Genomic DNA, 22241 nt, shown 5'->3' on the forward strand with positions numbered 1-22241 from the left:
ACACTTCGATTACTACTCCGTTCATGACAAGCAGTACATTCAGTCCAATTACCTTAATGAACATCAATTCCTTTATTATCCTCCTCCGTGCCAGGATTCGCAGTTGCTAAATCTTCCCGCACTTCAAGGCAGTCTTTCAGCGCTTCTCCGTCCATGGACATCTAGCTTGGATCCTTCTTGTCCCTGCTTGGACTCTTCCGCGGGCGCATCGCACCGCATTGCCTGTTTTGCGGCGTCACCATGTCCGCTGCTGGTGAACGTTTTTGGTGACTGCGAATATGGCCGGCACAAGCCTGACTTCTTTATCCCTGACCCCAGATCCAAGCTTTAATTGGTTAGTATCATCGATGTAGCAGACTTCTGCTTAACTAATGATAAACACATAGGTTCTTCCTCCTGGAACTAATTGTCTCCTGTATTCTGTGAGTGTTCGACGCGTGCGATCGTGGAGAACGGGCTACTAATCGCTTCGCCAAGCGTGCTCTTCTTCCTGCTCTACTTCAATCGACTGTTTGCAACCCTCGTGTCCTACGGAGTCCGCGCATATACCTGGCATTATTACCGCGCCTATGTCGATATTCGAGCCCTGCAGATCTCGCCCTTGGGCGGGAGGATTTTCTTCAAAGGCATCCGATACCACGGCGTGAACGAGACTATCTTTGTACACGGAGGGTTTATCACATGGCACTACTGGAAACGTACCGTGAGACGGACAGACGTGGCGGGCCTGGATTGCAATGATGGAGCAGCGAAAAGAGAACATGACACCGGGGTCGCGGGCGATGCCGATAGCAGGAAAGCGGACAGCGGGGAACAAGGCGGACCGAAGAATGCGGATGCTCTTCCTTGTCGCATCACAGCAAAGGTCTATGGTCTTGAGTGGTTCGTATATAACCGGGCTCCTGCTTACGAGGGCATACTGGCGGGATTCGATCCATCGAATTCGTCTTCTTCGGCTACCAAACCACAATATCCTGAGAGCGATGCGCTGGATCCGCACTTAAAGGAAGGGAATCTGGATTCATCTGTGGCCGGATCTGCTCGCGCCGAAAGTCAAGGGAGGCCAGCTACAGCTGGATCGCAGGACGCGGCTGGGTCCGAGCAGGAACTGGGGGATGGCATAGTAAGGTTCCTACGACTTTTGCCGATAAGCTTGGAATGTGACAAGGGTGCCATCGTCATGGGAAATGAGAACACGAGATCGGTTTTGACGACCACTTTCGACAGTGCTACTGGTTTGATCGAGGCCTGCAATGCTGGGGCGCTCGACCTGTACCGACAGGTGTTTTCCTTCAATTTCAGCCATCCGGTAATTCAGATGCGCCCAAATCCAGATTTCAAGCAGAACCAGCTGGCCGCTGCAAAGAGTCTTGGGTCAGCCGAAGAGGATCAAGCTGGAATGAAGCACAAGCGAAATCCTATCTTCAACTACAGATTTCAGAAACGACGAGTCTGGCACAGTATCCGTGATCTGATACCTTACTTTCAAACGTCGGTAGAATCATTTCATGTGCATCAGAAACATGCCGATTCCGGACCTAGAAATTCAATCGATCTGGGCAGTGATACGCGCTGGGTCGGACTTTCCCGATACCTGGACGAAAGCGCGCAGGATGACCACGAGGAGTGGAGCCCCGTTGAGTATGGTCGATTCTCGACAATTCTTGACAGTCCTGGAATGTCCGTGGCTTACTACTGGGATGTTCCGGGGTGTGTCAAGACCTTTCCACCATCGGAAACTTCATCGCTGCCGGATGCGACGTGGAGAATCAACGGAGCCCCGCCTCCGGAATGGGGCATAGATGTCAAGATCAATGGTGGCACTATCAACTATGGTCCCTGGGCCGATAGGGAACGAGTTGGTCTGCAAAATGTGTTTTTCCCCAATGCGTTTCGGAGCTCGGAGCCGTCCGAGCCTCTGGATCCCGGAGAGACGAGAAAGACCACAGTGTTTACCTTAAGAGTCGAGATCAATGATGAGCTCACACTGCGAATTCCTACTAGAGAGCCATCGAAAGACTGGCAATGGAAAGGTCGTGCTGATACCATAAGAGGTGTCTCGAAGTTAAAGAAACAGAATAGTAGGAGGCAGTCGCGTGGCGCAGAAGGAGAAAAAGGTCATATCGGTCCAGATAGACGACCTTTTGGGTGGTTATCGCTTCGTGTGGCTGGTGACTCGACGATCCGCTACAGCATGGATATGTTAGCTTCTATATCAGGATTTCAGAGCCGGCTCGATCTTGACCTCCGAGAGACCAAGCTGATGTCCAGTGTCAATCACGCGTTACTGTGGCAGTGTCCAAGGCAACTGATCGCTTGCGACCTGTCCGTTCCTCTCTCCTGGAATAGTATGCGTACCTGGAGATTTGATATCAATAGCGATGACATGGAGCTGTTCTTGCTACGAGATCACATCTTCCTTATCACTGACCTTGTTTCCGACTGGGCATCCGGGCCACCTCCGGAGTATAGCACATTTGTCCCCTTTATCTATAAGATGAACCTATCTTTCTCGAATTTCCAGTTGTTCCTGAATGTTAATGATATGAACATAGTCAACAACCCGTCTGACTTGGATGACAACCGCACATTGGCCATCAAGGGCAAGAAGATGACCTCGAACATCACCATCCCCTTGAATAAGTATAGGCCTGAGGAAAATGCTATTTCCTTCGATGTCACCCTCGGGAATGCTGGTATTGACTACTTGACCCCTGTATGGGATACTATGCATGCTTTTCTAGCGAGCAAGTCCACTGCTGCGCTCGAGAAGCTGACCATTGACGGCGTATACAACTATTACCTTACTACATCTCCCGACTTGGTGGATACACTGGTTCTGAACGTTGACGGCTTTTCTCCCAAACTCTACCTCTTCGGGTTTCTTATTCGGTCCTTCATGACCATCAAAGAGAATTATTTCGGCGAGGAGATGCACTTCAAGACGCTAGAGGAATATCAGGAGCTTGCCTACCCACAGGAAGACGCCGGAACCCAGCTTGGGGCTAACCCTCACAGGCAATCGAATGATCTAGACGTGATTGTGCACGTCACAGTCGACAACCCCTACGCTCTTCTTCCGGAGAACATCTATGATCAATCGAACTGCATAAAGCTCACCGCTGCGTCCTTGGAGGCAGATTTGCGATTCACAAACTATTATATGGATTTGCATTTCTCCATTGCCCCGCTAAAGGCAGCCTTGGAATCAAGCAGATCTACGAGCCCGCCTACCGTATCAGACACGCAGCTGTTCATTGACGGCGTGTCTGTTTATGGCCATCGTTTGTTTGGTCTCCCCCCTGCGGAGCCAACGTATGTTTGTAACTGGGACTTCGATATTGGCCGTATCATCGGAGAATGCTCAACAAATTTCCTTAGCTGCTTGACAGGAGCGCTCAAGAGCTTCGATTTTTCATTCGACAATGAAGAGAACGCCCTTCCGTTGTTGAATCCGTTGCAGCTCCATGATGTTACTTTTCTACGAGCTAAGGTTGAGGCCGTTCATATCTCCATCCTCCTGGAAAGGGCAGCCCTGGTCCTAAGTACTGGTCTCGTGACAACGAAGTTTAACGACTGGGCGAACACGAGGTTTTCAAAGCGCATGAGCCTACTTGTCCCTGATCTCTCGGTTGCTGCCATTGACTACAATTCCATAGGGTCATCTGGAAGCTTGCCCGATGAAACTATTACCCCTCTTGCTCTCCTCGAGTCCACTTTGAACCTCAGAATGGTGCAGCAGAAAGCAGATGCCAACGGAAGTCGCAAACTACAACAGGAACATGTTAAGCTTCATGATCAAAGAACACAACGCACCCCTTGGCTAATATTTGACTGGGAAGACATTGAGCCTCGCTCACTACAGGTGGCTGGTGATGACTTGTCTTCACCTACAATTGCCATACCTACCATGCCCGAGCCAGTCAGCAAGTACCGTAGTGTTGCCGGTAGCTCATCCTCATTGCGCCGATTTTCGACAACAGGAAGCAATCGCAGCTTCAGGAGCTTTTTCGTATCGTCGGAGGTATCGAGTGTGAAGAGCGGCCGCAGAAGGCAACCGTACAGCTCTAATCATGTGGCATACCCTCTCGCAGACAGAAAGAAGCCAAATTCTTCTCAATCAACAGTCCACGGCAGGGATGTTAATCGGCAACGCGCTGGCCAAGACTGCTCCGAGGCTGCTCCAGTCGGAAACAGCGATGCGTCAAGCCCCTGGTCTATGCCTACGTTTTCCTTTCACAAGATAAGATTGGATACCGCCCAATTACCTCAACGACCAGCTTCGCGTGCTAACTCGGCACAAAGTGACTATGCTGATGTCAAGCTTGGTCATCCCTTCTCTCCCGAAAGTGATGGAACGACTCACACAAATCTCGCTATAGAGTTGCCACTCGGTATCAGGAGCTTTTGCTCTCCAGAGTTTCTTCACGTCGTGTCTGCATTGGTTGAGAATCTGCAGCCGAATCACCCTAGCGATATCATTGACTCTCTCCAAAAGGACATCATTTCAGACATCGTGGCATACGAGAAGTCGATGAAAAGCCCGCGGAAATGCACCAGCATTGCTATGAGGGCCCCTTACCTGCTTGTCAAATTAGTGAATCCCGGCTCTGGTGTCACTGACGGATTTAGCTTCCGAGATGAGTATAGTATAGTGGTCTCGCATCTGAAAGCAGAAATTAGGACCAAGACCCAGAGGCGAAAGGGAGACCTTGTCGCAGGAGTAGATAAGAGCTCCACTGTACATGCAGCTGCAGACGGCCTTTCGGTCTCGGTGCAAGGCTGTCGCGCCGATGCTTACCAGGAGAAGGCCGAACTGAGCTGTGTCCTTGGCGACATAAACTTCTGGCTCGTGACAGGATCTATACAAAGGTCCAACTTCCAAGTCAGATCTTTCGAGACTGTGACTTCAACCAAATCTGTGGAGCACCTTGCTTCCCTGGTCCGCAGAACCACGACTATGATCGACTCCATCGCATCATCTTTCAAGCATAGCCTCTCTATTGGCGAGAGGCGATTGTGTTACCTTGTCTATTTTCTCACCCAACAGGCAGCTAATATTCCTGATCCCTCTTTTCTCGTACGTATTTCATATGTGCTGAGAGTTGCGCGAAACCATTTACGGCAGCATGATTCATGGAAGATCATCTCTCGTCTACGCAATGTGTATAAGCACTTGCCACCCGCTCAAGCGTCTAAATTGACCGACAAATGCTTGTATGGAGATTTCGAGCTTCCATCCAACGCTAAAGACCTGGTGTTGTCAAGCTTCGACCAATGGCGAGCTTGGGATTTGGCGCACGTCGAGAAGAGCTACGTGATGAGAAGCGTGTGGAATAGTTCTGAGTCTGATACCACAGACACAGCGGCTTCCATGCTCTTCTCTTCGACAGTGAAACTTTTCCGTGTCTCCATTGATCCTGGCCCAAGGGAAAGTGATTTTAGAGTACAAGATCTAGCAACTGCTGTCTCGCTGAACGTTCCGAACGATAGCCTATCGGCTGAAGATAAAGACCACAAGGATCTAATCATTGTGCAATCCTACTGCTCGTCTTCCGGCCTCCGTTTGCGGTGGGAGATCCTCGACCTTGTGGAAGGGGTCCTGAAAACCATGTCTACAGTGACACTTGAGTCCGCACCACCGGCACCGAAGCACGAAAACAGCCCAAAGAAACCCATTGAGTTCCAACTTGTTCTTGGGGCTGACCTGGGCTCGATCACGCTTGATGGTATCAACGTCAAGCTAGCGCTGGCTGGGAAATCGCTCAGAAGCTCGCTCGTTCATAAGTTTCCGAGCTCCGGGGTTAATGAGATGACAAGCTTCTTGTGGAGTGCTAGCGCCTGCTACTCCGAGATATCCAGCAACTCGAAAGTACTGATGATGTGGAAACTTTCGGACCCTCATATATATGGCTCTCGAGTGTCCGAGGAAAACGAATCTGGATTGAATAACGAATGGATGGTCGCGGCGTCCTGCAAAAAGCTTCGCTACAACATGAAAGAGGACCCGCTCAGCCTTGCACACATAGCTGATCGACTCATAGAGGATGAGGTTCGATTCGTTTATGAGCTTATCAACAGCGTGGAGTTCCCGGCACACCAGCAGGGCCCTGTAGCCCCCACGAAGCTGGTCCGCAACATATTCCATGTCGCTGTATTTCTGGACGACTACCGGTTGAGTTTCTGTGTTCTACCCTCGCTGACTTATATCATCTCTGGCGAGGTGGCGCGAACCTCTATAACGCCCAGACGAGGATCTAAGATGGAGATAGACTTTGATTTGAAGAGGAACCTTCATACTTTTCTATCCAATGAGGGCGGCCAATGGCACTCTCTCTCGGCACTCGAGATCCCTCCGATCAACGGCCGGATCATTGCTGATCTCTCGCCTGGCCGCACGGAGATGGAGGTGGACGTCACTATTGAGGTCATTCACCTCGAGGCCAGCGCCGTGCGGAGTCTTTTGGGCGCGCTGACAAGGCCAGAAGTTTCACATTTTATGGGCGATCTCAAACAGAATGTGGACACCTTACAGCTTCATCTTGACCATGTCCTTGCACTCAGAAAAGCGCCACCGCAGCGGAAGGACTCTTCAAGTGACCATATAATTCTCTACAAAGCGCGCATGACCATGGCAGGAACCAAGATTCATGCGACAGCGCCAGCGCTCAACGGAAACCATTACTCGGCGGATCTAGACATCAGATTGGGGATGGTGCGCCTACGCCTGGACAACGGCTTGGAGGCCGGACACCCGATGGAATATCCTGAGTTCCACGTCGACTCCTCGAATCTTAGCTTGGATCTGAAGAAACAAGATGTATCAAGAAGCCGATCGTACTGCAGCTTTGTTGTTGACGCCAAACTTCAAGGAACATCTATGCAGCGTAACAATGGCGAGATGAGGCGGGTGCTACATTTAAGCAGCACAAAATTCAATGTCGATCTATTCCCTGAGAGCGCTGCGCTGCTAGTTGACTTGGCTGCCCATCTCCAAGAGCGCATAAAAACCTTGGACCTCTCCCATGAAGTGAAACGATTTAAGAAGCTACGGCGTCGGGGGCATGCAGAGCCGGAACGCAAGTCCTTGGAAGTTCCTCGGATACAGGTAGACGATGCCAGCTCGTCCGATGAACTTTTCAATGCCATTTATTCCTTGGACTTTCATAATATTCAGCTTGGATGGAACATGATGACGATGTCTTCCGCAATACCAGAAAACAAATTGGCTGATTTGGTATTCTCTATCAACCGGGTTGAGTTGTCAAACAAGAAGACAAATGCTGCCAAGCTCCGAATCGAAGACATGCAGTTACAGATGGTACCGGTCCATGGTAACCGGCAGAAGCGCTCACTCAACTCGGCCCTTTTGCCGGAACTGGTCTTCAACGTTGCGTACGCTTCCGTGGGCAAGGAAGTTCGATTGGCCTTTCAGGCTGCTGGAAAGTCATTGGATCTGCGAGCTACCTCGGAGTTCATACTTCCGGCCAGCATGATACGTGATTCGATTGCCTCTGCTGTCCGGACCATAAGGGAGGCCAATAACATCCTGGTTTCGAAGCCATCTGGAGATAGCGTGAAACTCCGTCCCATCTTTGGAAACAAACGCTTCCGCTCTGTGCTAATTGACGTTGACTTCGCTGGAGCCACTGTATCCCTGCAAGGGAGGCATACAGAGGATCAACAGACAATGCTGACTGCAAGTCTGAAGGGAAACCAGCTTCCACAGTCAGGATATGGTCAATATGTTCATGGAGATGGCATAGCCACGGCGACTTTCAAGGCCCCAGGGGTGGCATTGAAAGTACTATTCGAGGACAATGGCCGTGAAGATCCGGCTCTCAACGCGGAATTAAAAGTCGATGCCTCCACGAATGTGCTTTATCCTAGCCTCGTTCCTTTGATCAAGCAGGTAACAACCACTGTCAAAGAGGTCATGGGAGATCACCCAAGGGCCAGACGACCTTCGAATGCGGTCATGCTACATTCGCAAAAGCTGATGTCAGAAACCCCACTTGCAAATACAGATCCGGGTTCAATTCTTGGCCGTTGCAAGTTGAATGTTGGGATCTTGATTTGCAGGCAAGAGTTCAGCTTGAGCTGCCAACCCATAGCTCGTGTGGCAGCCACCACGCAATTTGATAGCGTCTATGTTACGATCAATACAGTACAGTCGGACGAGCAGGAGCGGTTCCTAGCTCTTCTGGTGGCTTTCAATTCCTTACAAGCATCGGTGAAGCATGTCTACTCCAATGAATCGACTGCGAGCTTCGAAGTGAAGTCTATGGTCATGTCCATCATGAATAGCAAGCATCTGGGAAGTTCAAAAGGCATTTCAGCCGTTCTTCGAGTCAGTCCCATGAATGTCGCACTCAATGCAAAGCAGGTGCAGGATCTATTGCTATTTCGCGAGATTTGGTTCCCGTCCAACGATGAAATAAGTCCCGGGCCTGCTTTCCAGTCGCAATCGCAGGACACGCAAGCCTATATTGTACAGAGGTATCAACAAGTTGCAGCAACCCCTGCCTTCCCTTGGAATACCACGATCGCAATTGAGAAGCTGGAAATACAACTTGACTTGGGATCCACTCTGGGCAAGGCGCAATTTGCAATCACTGACCTCTGGTTGTCGACCAAGAAGACATCTGATTGGGAGCAAATCCTTTGCGTCAGCTTTCACACAGTGGGTATTGAGAGCAAAGGCCGGATGAGCGGGCTCGTCGAACTACAGACTTTCAAGATCCAGACCTCGATCAACTGGCCCCACGACCAGCAAGACAACAGAACCCCACTCATTCAAGCGTCCATATCCTTCAGCCAGCTGGACGTGAAAGTCTCCTTTGATTATCAACCGTTCCTTATCGCTCACATCTCTCGGTTCGCGTTCTTTATGTACAATGTTCGCCCTACGGCCGATGCGCCCAACGAGCGGCTTTTCAGTATCCTCGATGGAGATCAGGTGCAGGTGTTTTGCACTAGTATGACTGCCTCTCAAGCCTTGGCTCTCTTCCAGGCTTGGCAGCGACTCGTTCAAGATAAGCAAGCAGCGTACGAAGCATCTCTACAAGACATCGAGCGGTACCTGCGTCGCAAGACCTCCGTGTTTTCGGAGAAAACCGAGACAAGCTCACGGGAAATCTCCAAGCCCGCTAAGGAGGAAACGGAAGAAGCACCCATTTCACTGCATACCGGAGTGGTGGTTAGTATCAACGTGGTCACCATGGGCGTCTTCCCGCGCTCATTCTTTGACAATCACGTCTTCAAGCTGGAAGCACGGGATGCCCAGGCTCGGTTTGATGTGTCACTCGACCAGGGCAAGATTCATAGTGCACTGGGTCTGACCTTAGGCCAGCTGCGGGTTGCTCTGTCCAACGTTGTTCGTTCCGGTTCCATGGATGCAGACGAGCTTCTACTTGTCGGTGAAGTAGGCAATCGTGTCACTGGATCCCGAGGAGGCACGATCCTTAAGGTGCCGCGACTGGTGGCTCGGATGGAGACCTGGCAGGTGCCAGGATCCCACCAGATCGAATATATCTTTCAGAGCACGTTCGAAGGCAAGGTCGACGTCGGCTGGAACTACTCCCGCATCAGTTTCATCCGGGACATGTGGGAATCGCACTCGCGCGCGTTGGCCACCCGGCTCGGTAAGCCGCTGCCTCCGTCCGCGGTGCGCATCACGGGGGCGCTGAATGCCGATGGGGGCGGCGGCGGCGGCGGCGAGAACGAGTCGCAGGAGAAGATCACGGCGGTGGTCAATGTGCCGCAGTCGAAGTATAGCTATGTGGCGTTGGAGACGCCGGTGATCGAAACGCCGCAACTGCGCGACATGGGCGAGGCTACCCCACCGCTGGAGTGGATTGGGCTTCAACGGGACAAGCTGCCCAACATTACTCATCAGATCATCATTGTTACCCTTCTGGAACTGGCGAAAGAGGTGGAGGATGCATATGCAAAGATCCTGGGGTCGTCGTGATGCCATGCAGCTTTTCCTTATGCTGTGGTTTTATGTCGAGTCTGTGCGTGAACCGGTGTTGGTCTTACCTATCTGTGCTGGACCATTGGTTGTGGGGAGAAAGGACGTATGTGCCGTTTACTCAGTCAATCACTTCAGACTGTATATAGAACCTTTTTTGATATCTCTAGCGTACAAGTAATGTATATACTATCTTAACAATAATTGGTGTTTATTTGCGAAGGAGAAGAGATGAGAAGAGATGTCCCATCCGTTGACTTGGTGGCTATTGATAGAATGATTCACAATGCCTGAGGCACCGAAAGAGGTCGGAGGAAAGCGGCACAAGGTGGAAGACGCAGATTGTGGGACCACCGGCCGGGTAGGCTGTACAGTACGGTTGCTGTACGGAGGAGAACTGCTGCATCCAATGCATGCAGTGCACTCCCCGCCATCCTTAACTCCGCCACCCAATTGTCGGCGAGGCGGTGAACATGGAGGGGAAAGTTTGCCTGTCAGCGACTCAAAGCCCATGAGGGGCATTACCATACCATACCGTACACTACCTACTACCTACTTAGGTAGCTAAGATTCCTGCTTCATCCGAGCAATAATCGTTGCAATGAACTGACCTACAGTGCAGCAAGTCAGGATGATAATAATGATTGAATGCATGAGTGGCAGAAGTACCTAGTGTGTCAACCACTTCCACTTCCACGCCTCCAACAAGACCACTCCCACTCGCCTGATACACGATGGAGATTTTCCCTCCGTGCTATACGTCAGACTAGCAGTCAGCGGCAAATCATCGAAGAGCTCCATCGGCCCAGCATCCACGGTCCAACCAGAGCAGACAGCTCCGAAATCATGATATCAACCCAAGCCTCCAGGCTGGTTTTTCTTGCCACCACGCACCCCGGGAGAGAAGCATCCATTTTGTTGTCCTGGACCTTTGGGTAGGTCGGGAGTTTAATTGTGTGAGTGAGAGTAAAAAGTGCAGTGCAGTGCAGAGCACAAGAGCGGAGCTGAGCTGAGCTGAGCTGAGCTATGATAGCTCACGTAGCTGATTTGTAGAGGGGGGAATTGTAACCATGGTCTGCTTTGGTCCCTGCTATAGGAGAGACTCTATCTACTCGTACAATGTACAGTACGGTGGTAAGTCACGGGTAAGCAAGTATAGCCAGCCCAGCCCGTGCAAGCACTAACTATTTCGTACGGAGAAAATTGCCTGAATTCTCGGGTTTCAGTAATTCAATGGTCAAGGTGACTGACTGACAGACTGAAATGACTGACTCCCTTCTCTGTGTCATCAGAAATAACAATATCTCCTCTGACTCTTCAGTGAGTGCCTTCTGATGGTCCAACTCCATGGAATGGTGGAGGATATGGAGGATGATGATGATGATGGGAAGAGAGCGGGCACCCAAATGGGATATGGTATGGTAGGGGAATACTTTCTGTACAGTAGTACTATACAAATCACCAACCGGACAGTATTATTACCACCTCGTGGTGGGGAGCCACCACCCGCCACCACCCACGTTGCTCGGATCAAAACGGTCACAAAACGAGGGGCCGGGCAAGTACTACGAGACCAGCAGGAAAAAAAACGCACATCCCAGATTTGAAATCGGCCACAAAAAATCCCACCAGCAAAGAAAAAAAAAATACTCTGCAAGCCCCACCAGCCGCCCTCTCGCTTTCCCTCCCTCTTCATTTCCCCTCTTTTCTCCTCCTCTTCCCTTTTCCCTCTCTTTTTCCTTTCCTCACCTTCCGCCGTGAAGCCATCATTCTCTCCCTCTGTTAAAGGAGTTTCTTCGCACATAGGTCCTTTTTGTCCTATTATTCACAGGTCGAGCTAGCTCTCGATCGTGACCCTTGTGTGTCGTTTCTTCTTTTCCCTTTTCCCTCACATATCCAACCCCGCCTCTACGGCCTTGATCTGAAAAATCAGTCAAGATGGTTAAGTATGTTGTCCTGTTGCTGCTGCTGCCCACCTCCCCGTTCCCCGACATCGATCCCATCATGAGTGATCCGATCAAGGATGAGGATGGTTGTTATTTGAGATGAGAATACCATGCTAACAATGTCCCGTATAGCTTCACTATCGAAGAGGTCCGTTCAGACAAGACTCCCCCGCATCCGCTTGCATGATCCTATCTTGCAGTTGGGGAAGATGATGGGAAAACTCTGTGCATGAGAACTAACCCCATGTAGATCCGCGGCCTGATGGACCGTCCGACCAACATTCGGAACATGTCCGTCATTGCCCACGGTATGTATTGAACTCACCACCAAGTATCAATTGTTGGGAGTGAAATGCTGACAGACCTTCCCTTCTCTCAGTCGATCACGGAAAGTCCACCCTTTCCGATGCCCTGGTCCACCGTGCCGGTATTATCTCTGCCGCCAAGGCTGGTGAGGGTCGTTACATGGACACCCGTCCTGACGAGCAGGAGCGTGGTATCACTATCAAGTCCACTGCCATCTCCCTGTACGCCAAGTTCGATGATGAGGAGGACCTCAAGGAGATCCCCGGCTGCAACGGCGGCGAGTTCTTGATCAACTTGATCGATTCCCCCGGTCACGTTGATTTCTCCTCCGAAGTCACTGCCGCTCTCCGTGTCACTGACGGTGCCCTCGTCGTCGTCGACTGTGTCTCCGGTGTCTGTGTCCAGACCGAGACTGTCCTTCGTCAGGCCCTCACTGAGCGTATCAAGCCCGTCCTGATCATCAACAAGGTCGACCGCTCCATGCTCGAGCTTCAGATCTCCAAGGAGGACCTCTACCAGTCCTTCTCCCGTACCATTGAGTCCGTCAACGTCATCATCTCCACCTACCACGACCCTGCTCTTGGTGACGTCCAGGTCTACCCCGACCGCGGTACCGTTGCTTTCGGTTCCGGTCTCCACGGCTGGGCCTTCACTGTCCGCCAGTTCGCCGTCAAGTTCGCCCGCAAGTTCGGTGTCGACCGCAAGAAGATGCTTGAGCGTCTGTGGGGTGACAACTACTTCAACGCCAAGACCAAGAAGTGGACCAACAAGGCCCCCGAGGGTGGTGAGCGTGCCTTCAACCAGTTCATCTTGGACCCCATCTTCAAGATCTTCGCTGCCATCAACAACGACAAGAAGGACCAGATCCCCACTCTCCTCGAGAAGCTCGAGATCAAGCTCGCCAACGACGAGAAGGAGCTCCAGGGCAAGCAGCTCCTCAAGGCTGTCATGCGCAAGTTCCTTCCCGCCGCCGACGCCATGTTGGAGATGGTCTGTATCCACCTGCCTTCTCCCGTCCAGGCCCAGAAGTACCGTGCCGAGACCTTGTACGAGGGTCCCAAGGACGACGCTGCCTGCGTTGGTATCCGCGACTGTGACCCCAAGGCTCCTCTGATGCTGTACGTCTCCAAGATGGTGCCCACCTCCGATAAGGGTCGTTTCTACGCTTTCGGTCGTGTCTACTCCGGTACCGTCCGCTCCGGTCTCAAGGTCCGCATCCAGGGTCCCAACTACGTCCCTGGCCAGAAGACCGATCTCTTCATCAAGAGCATCCAGCGTACCATCCTGATGATGGGACGTTTCGTCGAGCCCATTGAGGATGTTCCTTGCGGTAACATCGTCGGTCTGGTCGGTGTTGACCAGTTCTTGCTCAAGTCGGGTACTCTTACCACCGATGAGACCGCCCACAACCTCAAGGTCATGAAGTTCTCCGTCTCTCCCGTCGTCCAGCGCTCCGTTGAGGTCAAGAACGCTCAGGATCTGCCCAAGCTGGTCGAGGGTCTCAAGCGTCTGTCCAAGTCCGACCCCTGTGTCCTGACCTACATCTCCGAGTCCGGTGAGCACGTCGTTGCCGGTGCTGGTGAGCTCCACCTCGAGATTTGCTTGAAGGATCTCGAGGAGGACCACGCTGGTGTTCCTCTCCGTATCTCCGACCCCGTTGTCCAGTACCGTGAGACCGTCAGCGGCACCTCCAGCATGACTGCCCTGTCCAAGTCCCCCAACAAGCACAACCGTCTGTACCTGACTGCCCAGCCCCTTGACGAGGAGGTCTCCCTCGCCATCGAGGCCGGCAAGATCAGCCCCCGTGACGATTTCAAGGCTCGTGCCCGTATCCTTGCTGACGAGCACGGCTGGGATGTCACCGATGCCCGTAAGATTTGGTGTTTCGGTCCCGACACCTCCGGTGCCAACTTGCTGGTTGACCAGACCAAGGCCGTCCAGTACCTCAACGAAATCAAGGATTCCGTTGTCTCCGGTTTCCAGTGGGCCACCCGTGAGGGTCCCGTTGCTGAGGAGCCCATGCGCTCCATCCGCTTCAACATCCTTGATGTTACTCTTCACGCTGATGCTATTCACCGTGGTGGTGGTCAGATCATCCCCACTGCTCGTCGTGTCCTGTATGCTGCTACCATGCTTGCCGACCCCGGTATCCTGGAGCCCATCTTCAACGTCGAGATCCAGGTTCCCGAGCAGGCCATGGGTGGTATCTACGGTGTCCTTACCCGCCGCCGTGGTCACGTCTACACCGAGGAGCAGCGCCCTGGTACTCCCCTCTTCAACGTCAAGGCCTACCTGCCCGTCAACGAGTCCTTCGGTTTCCCCGGAGAGCTCCGTCAGGCCACCGGTGGTCAGGCTTTCCCCCAGTCTGTCTTCGACCACTGGTCTGTCCTCCCTGGTGGATCTCCTCTTGACGCCACCACCAAGCCCGGTCAGATCGTTGCTGAGATGCGTAAGCGCAAGGGTCTCAAGGAGCAGGTTCCTGGCTACGAGAACGTAAGTTTCTTCTGTTCCATCATGATTTTGGATTTGATGCTAATTCTGTCTGCAGTACTACGACAAGCTGTAAACACGTTCCAAGCAAGCCGACTAGGTTTCAAGTCTGTGATGGTTGGAATCCTATTATGAGATTGACGAACGCAATACCCTGTCTATGAGGGGGAAGGAAAATGAAAATGAGGTGAAACAGCTTAATGTCGTATGTGGATTGTCGAATACCTAGAAGTAGAATCCAGGTGTGCACGAGCATTGCTTTGGCTTTTTTATTACGTTTACGACTGCGAGAGCTTTTCCAATAGTTCAGTTGCTGTCCCATAGTTGGACATTAAAATATGAGATGGCAGTTCAAGTTCAATTTTGTGTTTTAGAACCATCGTAGGTGTAGCTCCTCTGCAGGTGGCCTGTAGACCATTTGAAGTCGATTTGTGCTGGTGCGTGGAAGTTTTTCGTCAGAATTAAGCAACTGGCGGGATCTCGGAGGGCAGTCACGTGGTATTCTGTCATCCGCGTCGCTCGCGTTTCCCCGGCTTTTTCGAACCGCCAGGCTTTGTCGATATTTATCGAGACCTTACTGCCAAGCCATGGTTTGATCTGTCATTCGCATCGCTTTCGTCCCATCACCCTTGCAGTCGCTGGATAGTGTCCCTCCCTTGCAACCTCTTATCTAGTTCCTCGGTCTCAACCTTCGGCGTCAAACGGCGAGGACGGACGCCTGCCTGTTTGATCGGCTCAAGACCTTCGAGCCACAAGCCCTCTCGTGACAATCGGGCCCCCGATCGCCCGACCTTACCCCGACATCATGCAACTTACCGAGAACGAGGCAGCGGAGGTGAAGAAATGGGTTGTCAGGAAGCTGGAGGATATGTAAGCGCTGTCTCTGTCCGCAAAGAGGAACCGCGACGGTTTTGGGCGCCCAATCTGCCTTGTCCGCGCGCGCGCGTTCGCTCGAATTTACGCTCGAAGACTAACGTCTCGTCGCCTGCCAGCTCTGATGCCGATTCCGATGTACTTGCCGACTATGTTCTGGCGTTGATCAGGACCGATGCTCCTGACGAGGACATCCGGAAAGCTTCGGTGGATAACTTGGAGGATTTCCTTCGTGAACGTTAGTATTTTTCTTCTTTCTTGCGCTACCAAATCTGGGATGAGATGGTTATATTGTGTGCTCGATTGAATGAGTACATTTTGCTGACGTTCTCTGTTACCTTCGGGTAATGTACAGACACGGTGAAATTCGTCGACGAGCTCTTCGCGACCTTTGCTTCTAAACCGCAACCCGCTGCTGCTGCCCAACCGTCATATGCGCAGGGCCAGTCGCAGGAAGCGCCCGCTCCTCAGGACCAGCAGCAGCAACAGCAACAGCAACAAGCGAGTGCATTCAATCCTCCGACCGGTCCTTCGAAGGGTCCCTTCGGAGCACAGCAGATGGGCAACAATTTCCCTGGACAAGCGCCGGGTGGTGATAACCAGCACAATTTTAACCGCAAGCGTACATTCCAGGAGGGCTTTCAGATGGACGTGGACCGCGAAGAAGTCCCGCAGAATCGCAATTACAAGACTCCCCGCCGAGGACGTGGTGGTGGCCGAGGGGACTGGATGGGTGGCAGGGATGGTCGCGCAGGGGGGCCCGGGCAACAGCAACCACACACCTTCAACCCTCAAGCCCCGGGATTCGTCATGCCCTCCACGTTCCCGCCGTTCGATCAGAACGACCCCATGGCGGCGATGATGGCGCTACAGAGTATGGGTTTCCCCCAGATGCCGGGAATGCCGCCGATGCCGATGCCACCTGCGGGCGCTGGGCAGCAGCCGGGTGAGATGGTGCCGAAGAGCTCGGAGCGGTGTCCGTTCTACGAGACGCAGGGGATCTGCTACCTTGGGACAACGTGCCCGTACCAGCATGATACTGCGGGCGGGGCGTCCAAGACGGATGGTATGTATTTGACTTACCTTCTAAACGGCGTGCGTGACTTAGGACTGATTTTGTGGGAGGCGCAGAATACGATCCCAAGTCTTCGAGCATTGTTACAGACTACCAGAGACGATCGGATGGGCCGCCTATGCGGGGCGGGGACCGCGGTCGTGGCCGTGGCCGTGGCGGCGACAGAGGTGGATTTGGCGGCCGAGGACGTCGGTCCGAGTTCTCCTCTGCCGGTCCCAACGAGGACACTTCGATCACGACGATCGTCGTGGAGCAGATCCCCGATGACAAGCTCGATGAGGCGACGGTCCGGGAGTTCTTCTCGCAGTATGGCGAAATCGCGGACCTGTCGTTACAGCCACACCGGCGACTCGCGCTGATCACCTACGAGAACCACGCGGCGGCCAAGAGCGCCTGGTCCAGCCCGAAGGTGATCTTCGATAACCGGTTCGTCAAGGTCTACTGGCACAAGCCCAAGGGCGACTGGAATGGGGACCCCCGGCCTCACCATCACACCGGCGCGGGTGGCGGCGAGTCGGAGGGCCCGGCTTTCAACCGGGAGGAGTTCGAGAAGCAGCAGGAAGAAGCCCAGCGCGCCCACGAGGAGAAACTCAAGAAACGCAAGGAAACCGAAGAGGCCAAGCAAGCCCTGGAACGACAGCGCGACGAGTTGCTTAAGAAGCAGCAGGAAGAGAGACAGCGACTGATGCAGAAACTCGGCGGCAGCGGCGCCGCCAGCAGCAGCAATGGCGACGCTACCGGCGGTGGCGGCGCGTCTCCCGACGGAGGAGATGGCCGGTCCCCGTCGGCGCAACCGGAGCATGTCAGCGAGCAGACCAAGCAGCTTCGGGCGCAGCTGGCCGCGCTGGAGGCCGAGGCCAAGAGCCTGGGGATCGATCCTGCTGGTGGTAGTGGTGGTGCTTCGGGGCCGGGCTACCGCGGCCGCGGCCGAGGCGGCTACGGCCGAGGTGGATTTGCCCCTCGTGGTCGGGGCAGCTACGATCCCTACTATCGGGGCGGTGGTGGCTACCGTGGTCGTGGTGGCATGGCCGGTCGTGGCGGTGTGCTCCGTCTGGATAACCGACCCAAGCGCGTGGCTGTCTCCGGGGTGGAGTTCAACTCCGAGAAGGACGAAGCCTTGCGACAGTTCTTGATTGTAAGTGTTCCTCCTCAAGCTGTGCCCCGTCATCCCATCTGGTCGTTTTAGTTACTTACATCATAAATAGGGCGTCGGCGAATACTCCTCCATCGAACCCAACCCCGACCAGTCCGACTCCCTCATCGTGGCCTTCAAGGAACGCTACCAGGCCGAGAAGTTCATGTTCGGCCCCCGCGACATCCCGTCCGTCGGCCAGGTGGAACTCGCCTGGGTGCCCAACCCGCCCATCTCGTCGTCCTCTCTGCCTCAATCTGGCGGTGGTGGTGGCTCCGACACCAACAAGACCGGCTCGGACGAGGATACGTTGATGGACACCGCGCCGATTGCGCCAGGGGTGCCGGATCAGAGCTCCGGCCGGAAGGACGGGGGCCATGATGTGGACTATGATGTTGCGGAGATGGACGATAGCTGGGGGGTGGAATGATTTGACCGGTTGGTGTTTTGATAGGGTAGTCGATTTGAATTGATGTTCTTAGATGGGAGCATTTAGCTGAGCTGAGTTGATACTCTGGAATGTGGGTTCCGTTTTGAGGAGATTAAATATCAAGAGATTTGAGCCCTTTGTTTGAATGTGAACGGACGAATCTAGAAGGGTGGTTGTGGCTGTTGCTGCTGCTACTGCTGTTGCTGTTGCTGCAACCTGAGAGAATTGAGAGCCTTCTTCCAGGCCTCTATTCCAGAGGCTGTGGCAATGCATATCCTGCTAGCTATATCGGACAAGTTTATGTATGATAGGGCAAGGATAATTGGTGTTTGGTAAGACATAACCTGTGTTATATGGTAGAGAAATTTACCATGTTAGGGCTATATATAAACTATCACAATGGACCTGAACAGTGACAGACTCTCCAAAGGCATCTTACCAACTTGCCTTTGGCAGTAAATACCAGGCCCCTCCAAAGATCCCACTCAGGAGTCAGGCAATCTCCAGTCAATGTTCAGTCACCATGTAATCTAAGTAACTAGTTGGACCCAAGCACATGCTTAGTCACAACAGGATAGTTATTTAATCAAATAGCCAGACCTAACTAAATCACCAACTCATTACAAGGGTACTCCACGTGCCAATACCTACACAGGGTAGCTCTTCATTCACCTTCTTCTCCCTGATATCGAGTATACCCCCAGCTACCAGCGAATCTCCCACCTGCTCCCCAATGCACATCATCAGCAAAGCACTGCGCAGAACCCTCTCTCGCCATCGCCCCCGTTATCCCACCCACCACCAGATAAAAGTGCTATCAACCCTCTATCAGCACGCAGGGACTAACCCCCCCCCAAAGTCGCCGTCACACGCACCACCTCCCGGCCGCCTCCAATCTAGACCTGAACCCCGAGAGTAGATACCATCGACTCCGACTCCGCGAGACCGTAGATCTCGTCACCGGATTCGACACCCTGCTACATCTCCTCCGTCACCCGGCCGCGGCGCACGATGTGCGCCATCTGGAGGTGCATGGAACTCGCGAAGTTACAGATCGCGAGGACCCGGATTTCCAGAGGCCCCCAAGTGAGACTCAAGACTTGGCTGAAGTTGATATACAGAACTTGAGTTCAGCCATCGCCAAAGCTGGATTCACTGAAGGCGCTGAGCCGCAGATGCTGCTAAACATCCTACTGCAAGACCCTGCAGGGAAAAAGCTGTCTGTGACACCCCAAATCCTTTCTCTCTTCCTTTTCCTTCAAATGTTGACTAGGACATTGACCATTCACCAGACAATGCTCTACGTATAGCGGTCATATTGCATTCAAGCAAGCCCTTGCCGCACTCCTGATTGCCATCTCACCCAAGCTGGAGTCACTGGCCTTCTACCACATCGGCGAGTACGACACCGCCGCTCCATGTTTCTGTCTTGTGACTCTACTTCGTCGGGCAGGCCGGACCTCCATTCCGCTCCCTTACCTCCAGAATCTCCGGAAAGTCACCTTCCTTCCCGACCACGACTCGCCCGACAACGACGGTTTGCATTACATCCTCGAGTCGTATTACCACCGCCTCAACCTCGTGCGGCGGCTGCCGGCGCTCACATCCGTCGCCTTCACGCTCGCGACATGGAACAACGAGGCCGGGATCCCTCCTCCCCCGAGCTCTTCGAATTTCAGCGAGCTAAGCTTCACGCACTCCCTGATGCACGAGGCAGACCTATGCTGTCTCATTGATTCCGCCAAGGCCCTGCGCAGCTTTCGATATAAGATCGGCGGCCGGAGGCTTCCCGAGGGCGGCAAGCAGACCGTGCATTTGTCGCCGTTACTCAAACGTCTGTGGCGGCATCGGTGGACCCTGGAGGAACTCGATCTCGACGTCGAGGAGAATGTGTCGTGGGGGGAGGTTTATGGGGCGGAGGGGCTGGAGCTCACTACCGAGGAGCTTGACCACGAGGACGACGAAGAGTACCAGGAAGCCTGGGCGGAAGAGCTAAAGACGCTGGATGTGGATCTTGAACCGCCGCCAGTCTGACTGGGCTGGGGAAGATCATCCGCTGGTGTGGAAGCAGCCTGTGGGGTGGGCTTGCTGAGGTACCTACTTAGTTACCGGTTGCGGAAATCATGGCGTGGAACTGGTTACTGAGGCCGATGCATCAAGAGGCGCGGTGCTCCGAGGGGCGCGTGGGTTCCACTTGTGATCAGCTCAATTCACTGCAGTGACCCTGATATCTGCATGAAGAATCGCCAGTTTGTGGAGCAAATCTCATGATATCTTCGCTACCATATGATTCGCGAGTCGTAGTCACTGTAGCCCCTTCCCATTATGGACTTACTAATATAGAACCTCATATTCGATATTCTGCGGCCATAAGCTTAAGAGAAACTAAGTACATTGTGTGCTACTAAGATCCATAAAGCAAGATTCAAGTAATCCGACCTAAAACGAGCTACTGCATGATCATAGTATAGTATAGAAGAAAGAACTATTATCACAAAGGCTTGATCCTGCGGATGGGCGACTGCTGCTACAGGAGGGCCGGCCCATAGCTATATAGGCATGATTGCTGAAGCGTCCTTAGCGGGAGGAGGCAGCGGGCTAGCTTCGCAAATAAAAAGTAAGCATGCTAGAGACGGGATGTATATGACTCCCTTACTGATAGCATCCCACAAAGCGCATTGGGCATTCTACATACAAAGACTACACTTTCCCTCTGCCTCTGAATCCTACTTACTCAACGAGTCAGTCGGTCAGTCCACCGAATGGTTGGGAAGGAATCCGCCCACTCACTCCTTTTCTCGTTGGGGCCAACCGTGTCACCCATGCGCTTAGTCACGATCTAGATAGTCAACCCATTCTCCCGTCACGGGTACAGATATATATATAGATCAACAGATACCTCGGTTCACGACTAGCCACTAGATATCATACTCCTACCAACCCATAAACATTAGTACATACCCATCAAGCAACCCCCCCTCCCCCCACTTCCTACAAACTTTGAACCCTAACGTTACACCCCCGGACAAAAAAATGACAACAAAAGGCAGCTGCTTCTGCACCGCCATCCGCATCGAATGCACCAGCCCGCCCCTCACCACGGCAAGTTCCAACCCGCCCTCAACCCTAAAGCAACCCAACCCCTAACACAAGCAATGTGATGTGACCCCGCAATAGGGCCTCTGCCACTGCCACGACTGCCGCAAACTCACGGGCTCCGCCTACTCGCACAGCGTCCTCGTGCCCACCGGTGCCTTCCGGGTGGTCGCCGGCACGCCCAAGGCCGTGGCCAAGACGGCCGATAGTGGGAATGCGGTGCGGAATTATTTTTGTGGGGATTGCGGTTCGTTTCTTCCCCACCCTTTCCTTTTGGCTATCTTCTTGTGTTGGGTATGGGTGGTGTTGGTTTAGGGGAATGCCTGGGGGTGGGGGGATGATGGTTGGGTTTATGGAAGTCGTAGGGGTAACTTAGGAGATGGGAGAGGAGAAATGCTGATGGATTCTATGTGACGGTGCGGTACTTTAGGATCGCCGCTGTATGGACACAAGATCCATGCTGATGGGCGGCCGGCGGAGGTGACGGTTGTGAGGGCGGGGGTGCTGGATGATGCTGGGGTGTTGGAGAGGAGGCCCGAGGCGGAGTTGTTTACGGGGAGGCGGTTGGGGTGGGTTGGGGCGGTGGAGGGGGCGGGGCAGGTTTGTGGGATGTTGGATTTTTCTTAGTTTAGTTGGTTCAACTTACTTGGTCATTCTTGGATGTAGATGTGTGGGTTGTTGGGGGAGAAGGAGGTTGGATATTGGGGGATGGAAGGATTGTATAGTAGCTAGTTCAGGTTGGTGGTGTGATGAACTTGATATCGTTGTGGTCAACTGAAACCGGAGTAAAGTCACGTCTAACCAGATGCTCTAAGTCAGGACTATTGTAGCTCGAAATCAAGGCTCTAGGTTTGTACAAAAGACTGCCCGCGTCTATCCATACTTTCCAAGGCTCAGCAAAACATCCCATGCCGAGGAAA

The 22241-nt window shown here is 53.1% G+C and overlaps 4 protein-coding genes across 4 annotated transcripts; all 4 read left to right on the plus strand.

Annotated features, from left to right (window-relative positions):
* Nucleotides 1-278: 278 nt before the first annotated feature.
* BO95DRAFT_516099 (putative fermentation associated protein (Csf1)) lies at nt 279-10214 on the plus strand (the record flags this gene model as incomplete). The annotated part of the gene is made up of 3 exons (XM_025591797.1): nt 279-334; nt 387-422; nt 478-10214. The coding sequence occupies 3 exons, from the start codon at nt 279-281 to the stop codon at nt 9971-9973; spliced, it is 9588 nt and encodes a 3195-aa protein (XP_025440382.1). The 3' UTR covers nt 9974-10214.
* A 1953-nt stretch (nt 10215-12167) lies between these two features.
* Nucleotides 12168-14905, plus strand: BO95DRAFT_444826 (putative translation elongation factor EF-2 subunit). The gene is made up of 2 exons (XM_025586977.1): nt 12168-12227; nt 12299-14905. Exons 1-2 carry the CDS (start codon nt 12209-12211, stop codon nt 14848-14850), a joined length of 2571 nt encoding a protein of 856 aa, XP_025440383.1. The 5' UTR covers nt 12168-12208; the 3' UTR covers nt 14851-14905.
* A 373-nt stretch (nt 14906-15278) lies between these two features.
* Nucleotides 15279-18375, plus strand: BO95DRAFT_393543 (CCCH zinc finger and RRM domain protein). Its single transcript, XM_025583672.1, has 5 exons — nt 15279-15585; nt 15708-15826; nt 15944-16654; nt 16720-17798; nt 17869-18375. The coding sequence occupies exons 1-5, from the start codon at nt 15521-15523 to the stop codon at nt 18223-18225; spliced, it is 2331 nt and encodes a 776-aa protein (XP_025440384.1). The 5' UTR covers nt 15279-15520; the 3' UTR covers nt 18226-18375.
* Nucleotides 18376-21142: 2767 nt separating this feature from the next.
* Nucleotides 21143-22099, plus strand: BO95DRAFT_201285 (GFA family protein). Its single transcript, XM_025581034.1, has 3 exons — nt 21143-21327; nt 21403-21568; nt 21752-22099. The coding sequence occupies exons 1-3, from the start codon at nt 21259-21261 to the stop codon at nt 21946-21948; spliced, it is 432 nt and encodes a 143-aa protein (XP_025440385.1). The 5' UTR covers nt 21143-21258; the 3' UTR covers nt 21949-22099.
* Nucleotides 22100-22241: the final 142 nt, after the last annotated feature.

The sequence above is a fragment of the Aspergillus brunneoviolaceus genome, assembly GCF_003184695.1.
Source record: "Aspergillus brunneoviolaceus CBS 621.78 unplaced genomic scaffold BO95scaffold_50, whole genome shotgun sequence".
Classification (NCBI taxonomy): Eukaryota; Fungi; Ascomycota; class Eurotiomycetes; order Eurotiales; family Aspergillaceae; genus Aspergillus; species Aspergillus brunneoviolaceus.

Bases quoted from the DNA above. Each gene is read 5' to 3' on its own strand.
- BO95DRAFT_393543 (XM_025583672.1), top strand. From the start codon at position 15,521: ATGCAACTTACCGAGAACGAGGCAGCGGAGGTGAAGAAATGGGTTGTC. The intron at 15,586-15,707 runs GTAAGCGCTGTC...GTCGCCTGCCAG, and splicing joins GTCAGGAAGCTGGAGGATAT to CTCTGATGCCGATTCCGATG. The intron at 17,799-17,868 runs GTAAGTGTTCCT...CATCATAAATAG, and splicing joins CCTTGCGACAGTTCTTGATT to GGCGTCGGCGAATACTCCTC.
- BO95DRAFT_201285 (XM_025581034.1), top strand. From the start codon at position 21,259: ATGACAACAAAAGGCAGCTGCTTCTGCACCGCCATCCGCATCGAATGC. The intron at 21,328-21,402 runs GCAAGTTCCAAC...ACCCCGCAATAG, and splicing joins CCAGCCCGCCCCTCACCACG to GGCCTCTGCCACTGCCACGA. The intron at 21,569-21,751 runs GTTCGTTTCTTC...GCGGTACTTTAG, and splicing joins TTATTTTTGTGGGGATTGCG to GATCGCCGCTGTATGGACAC.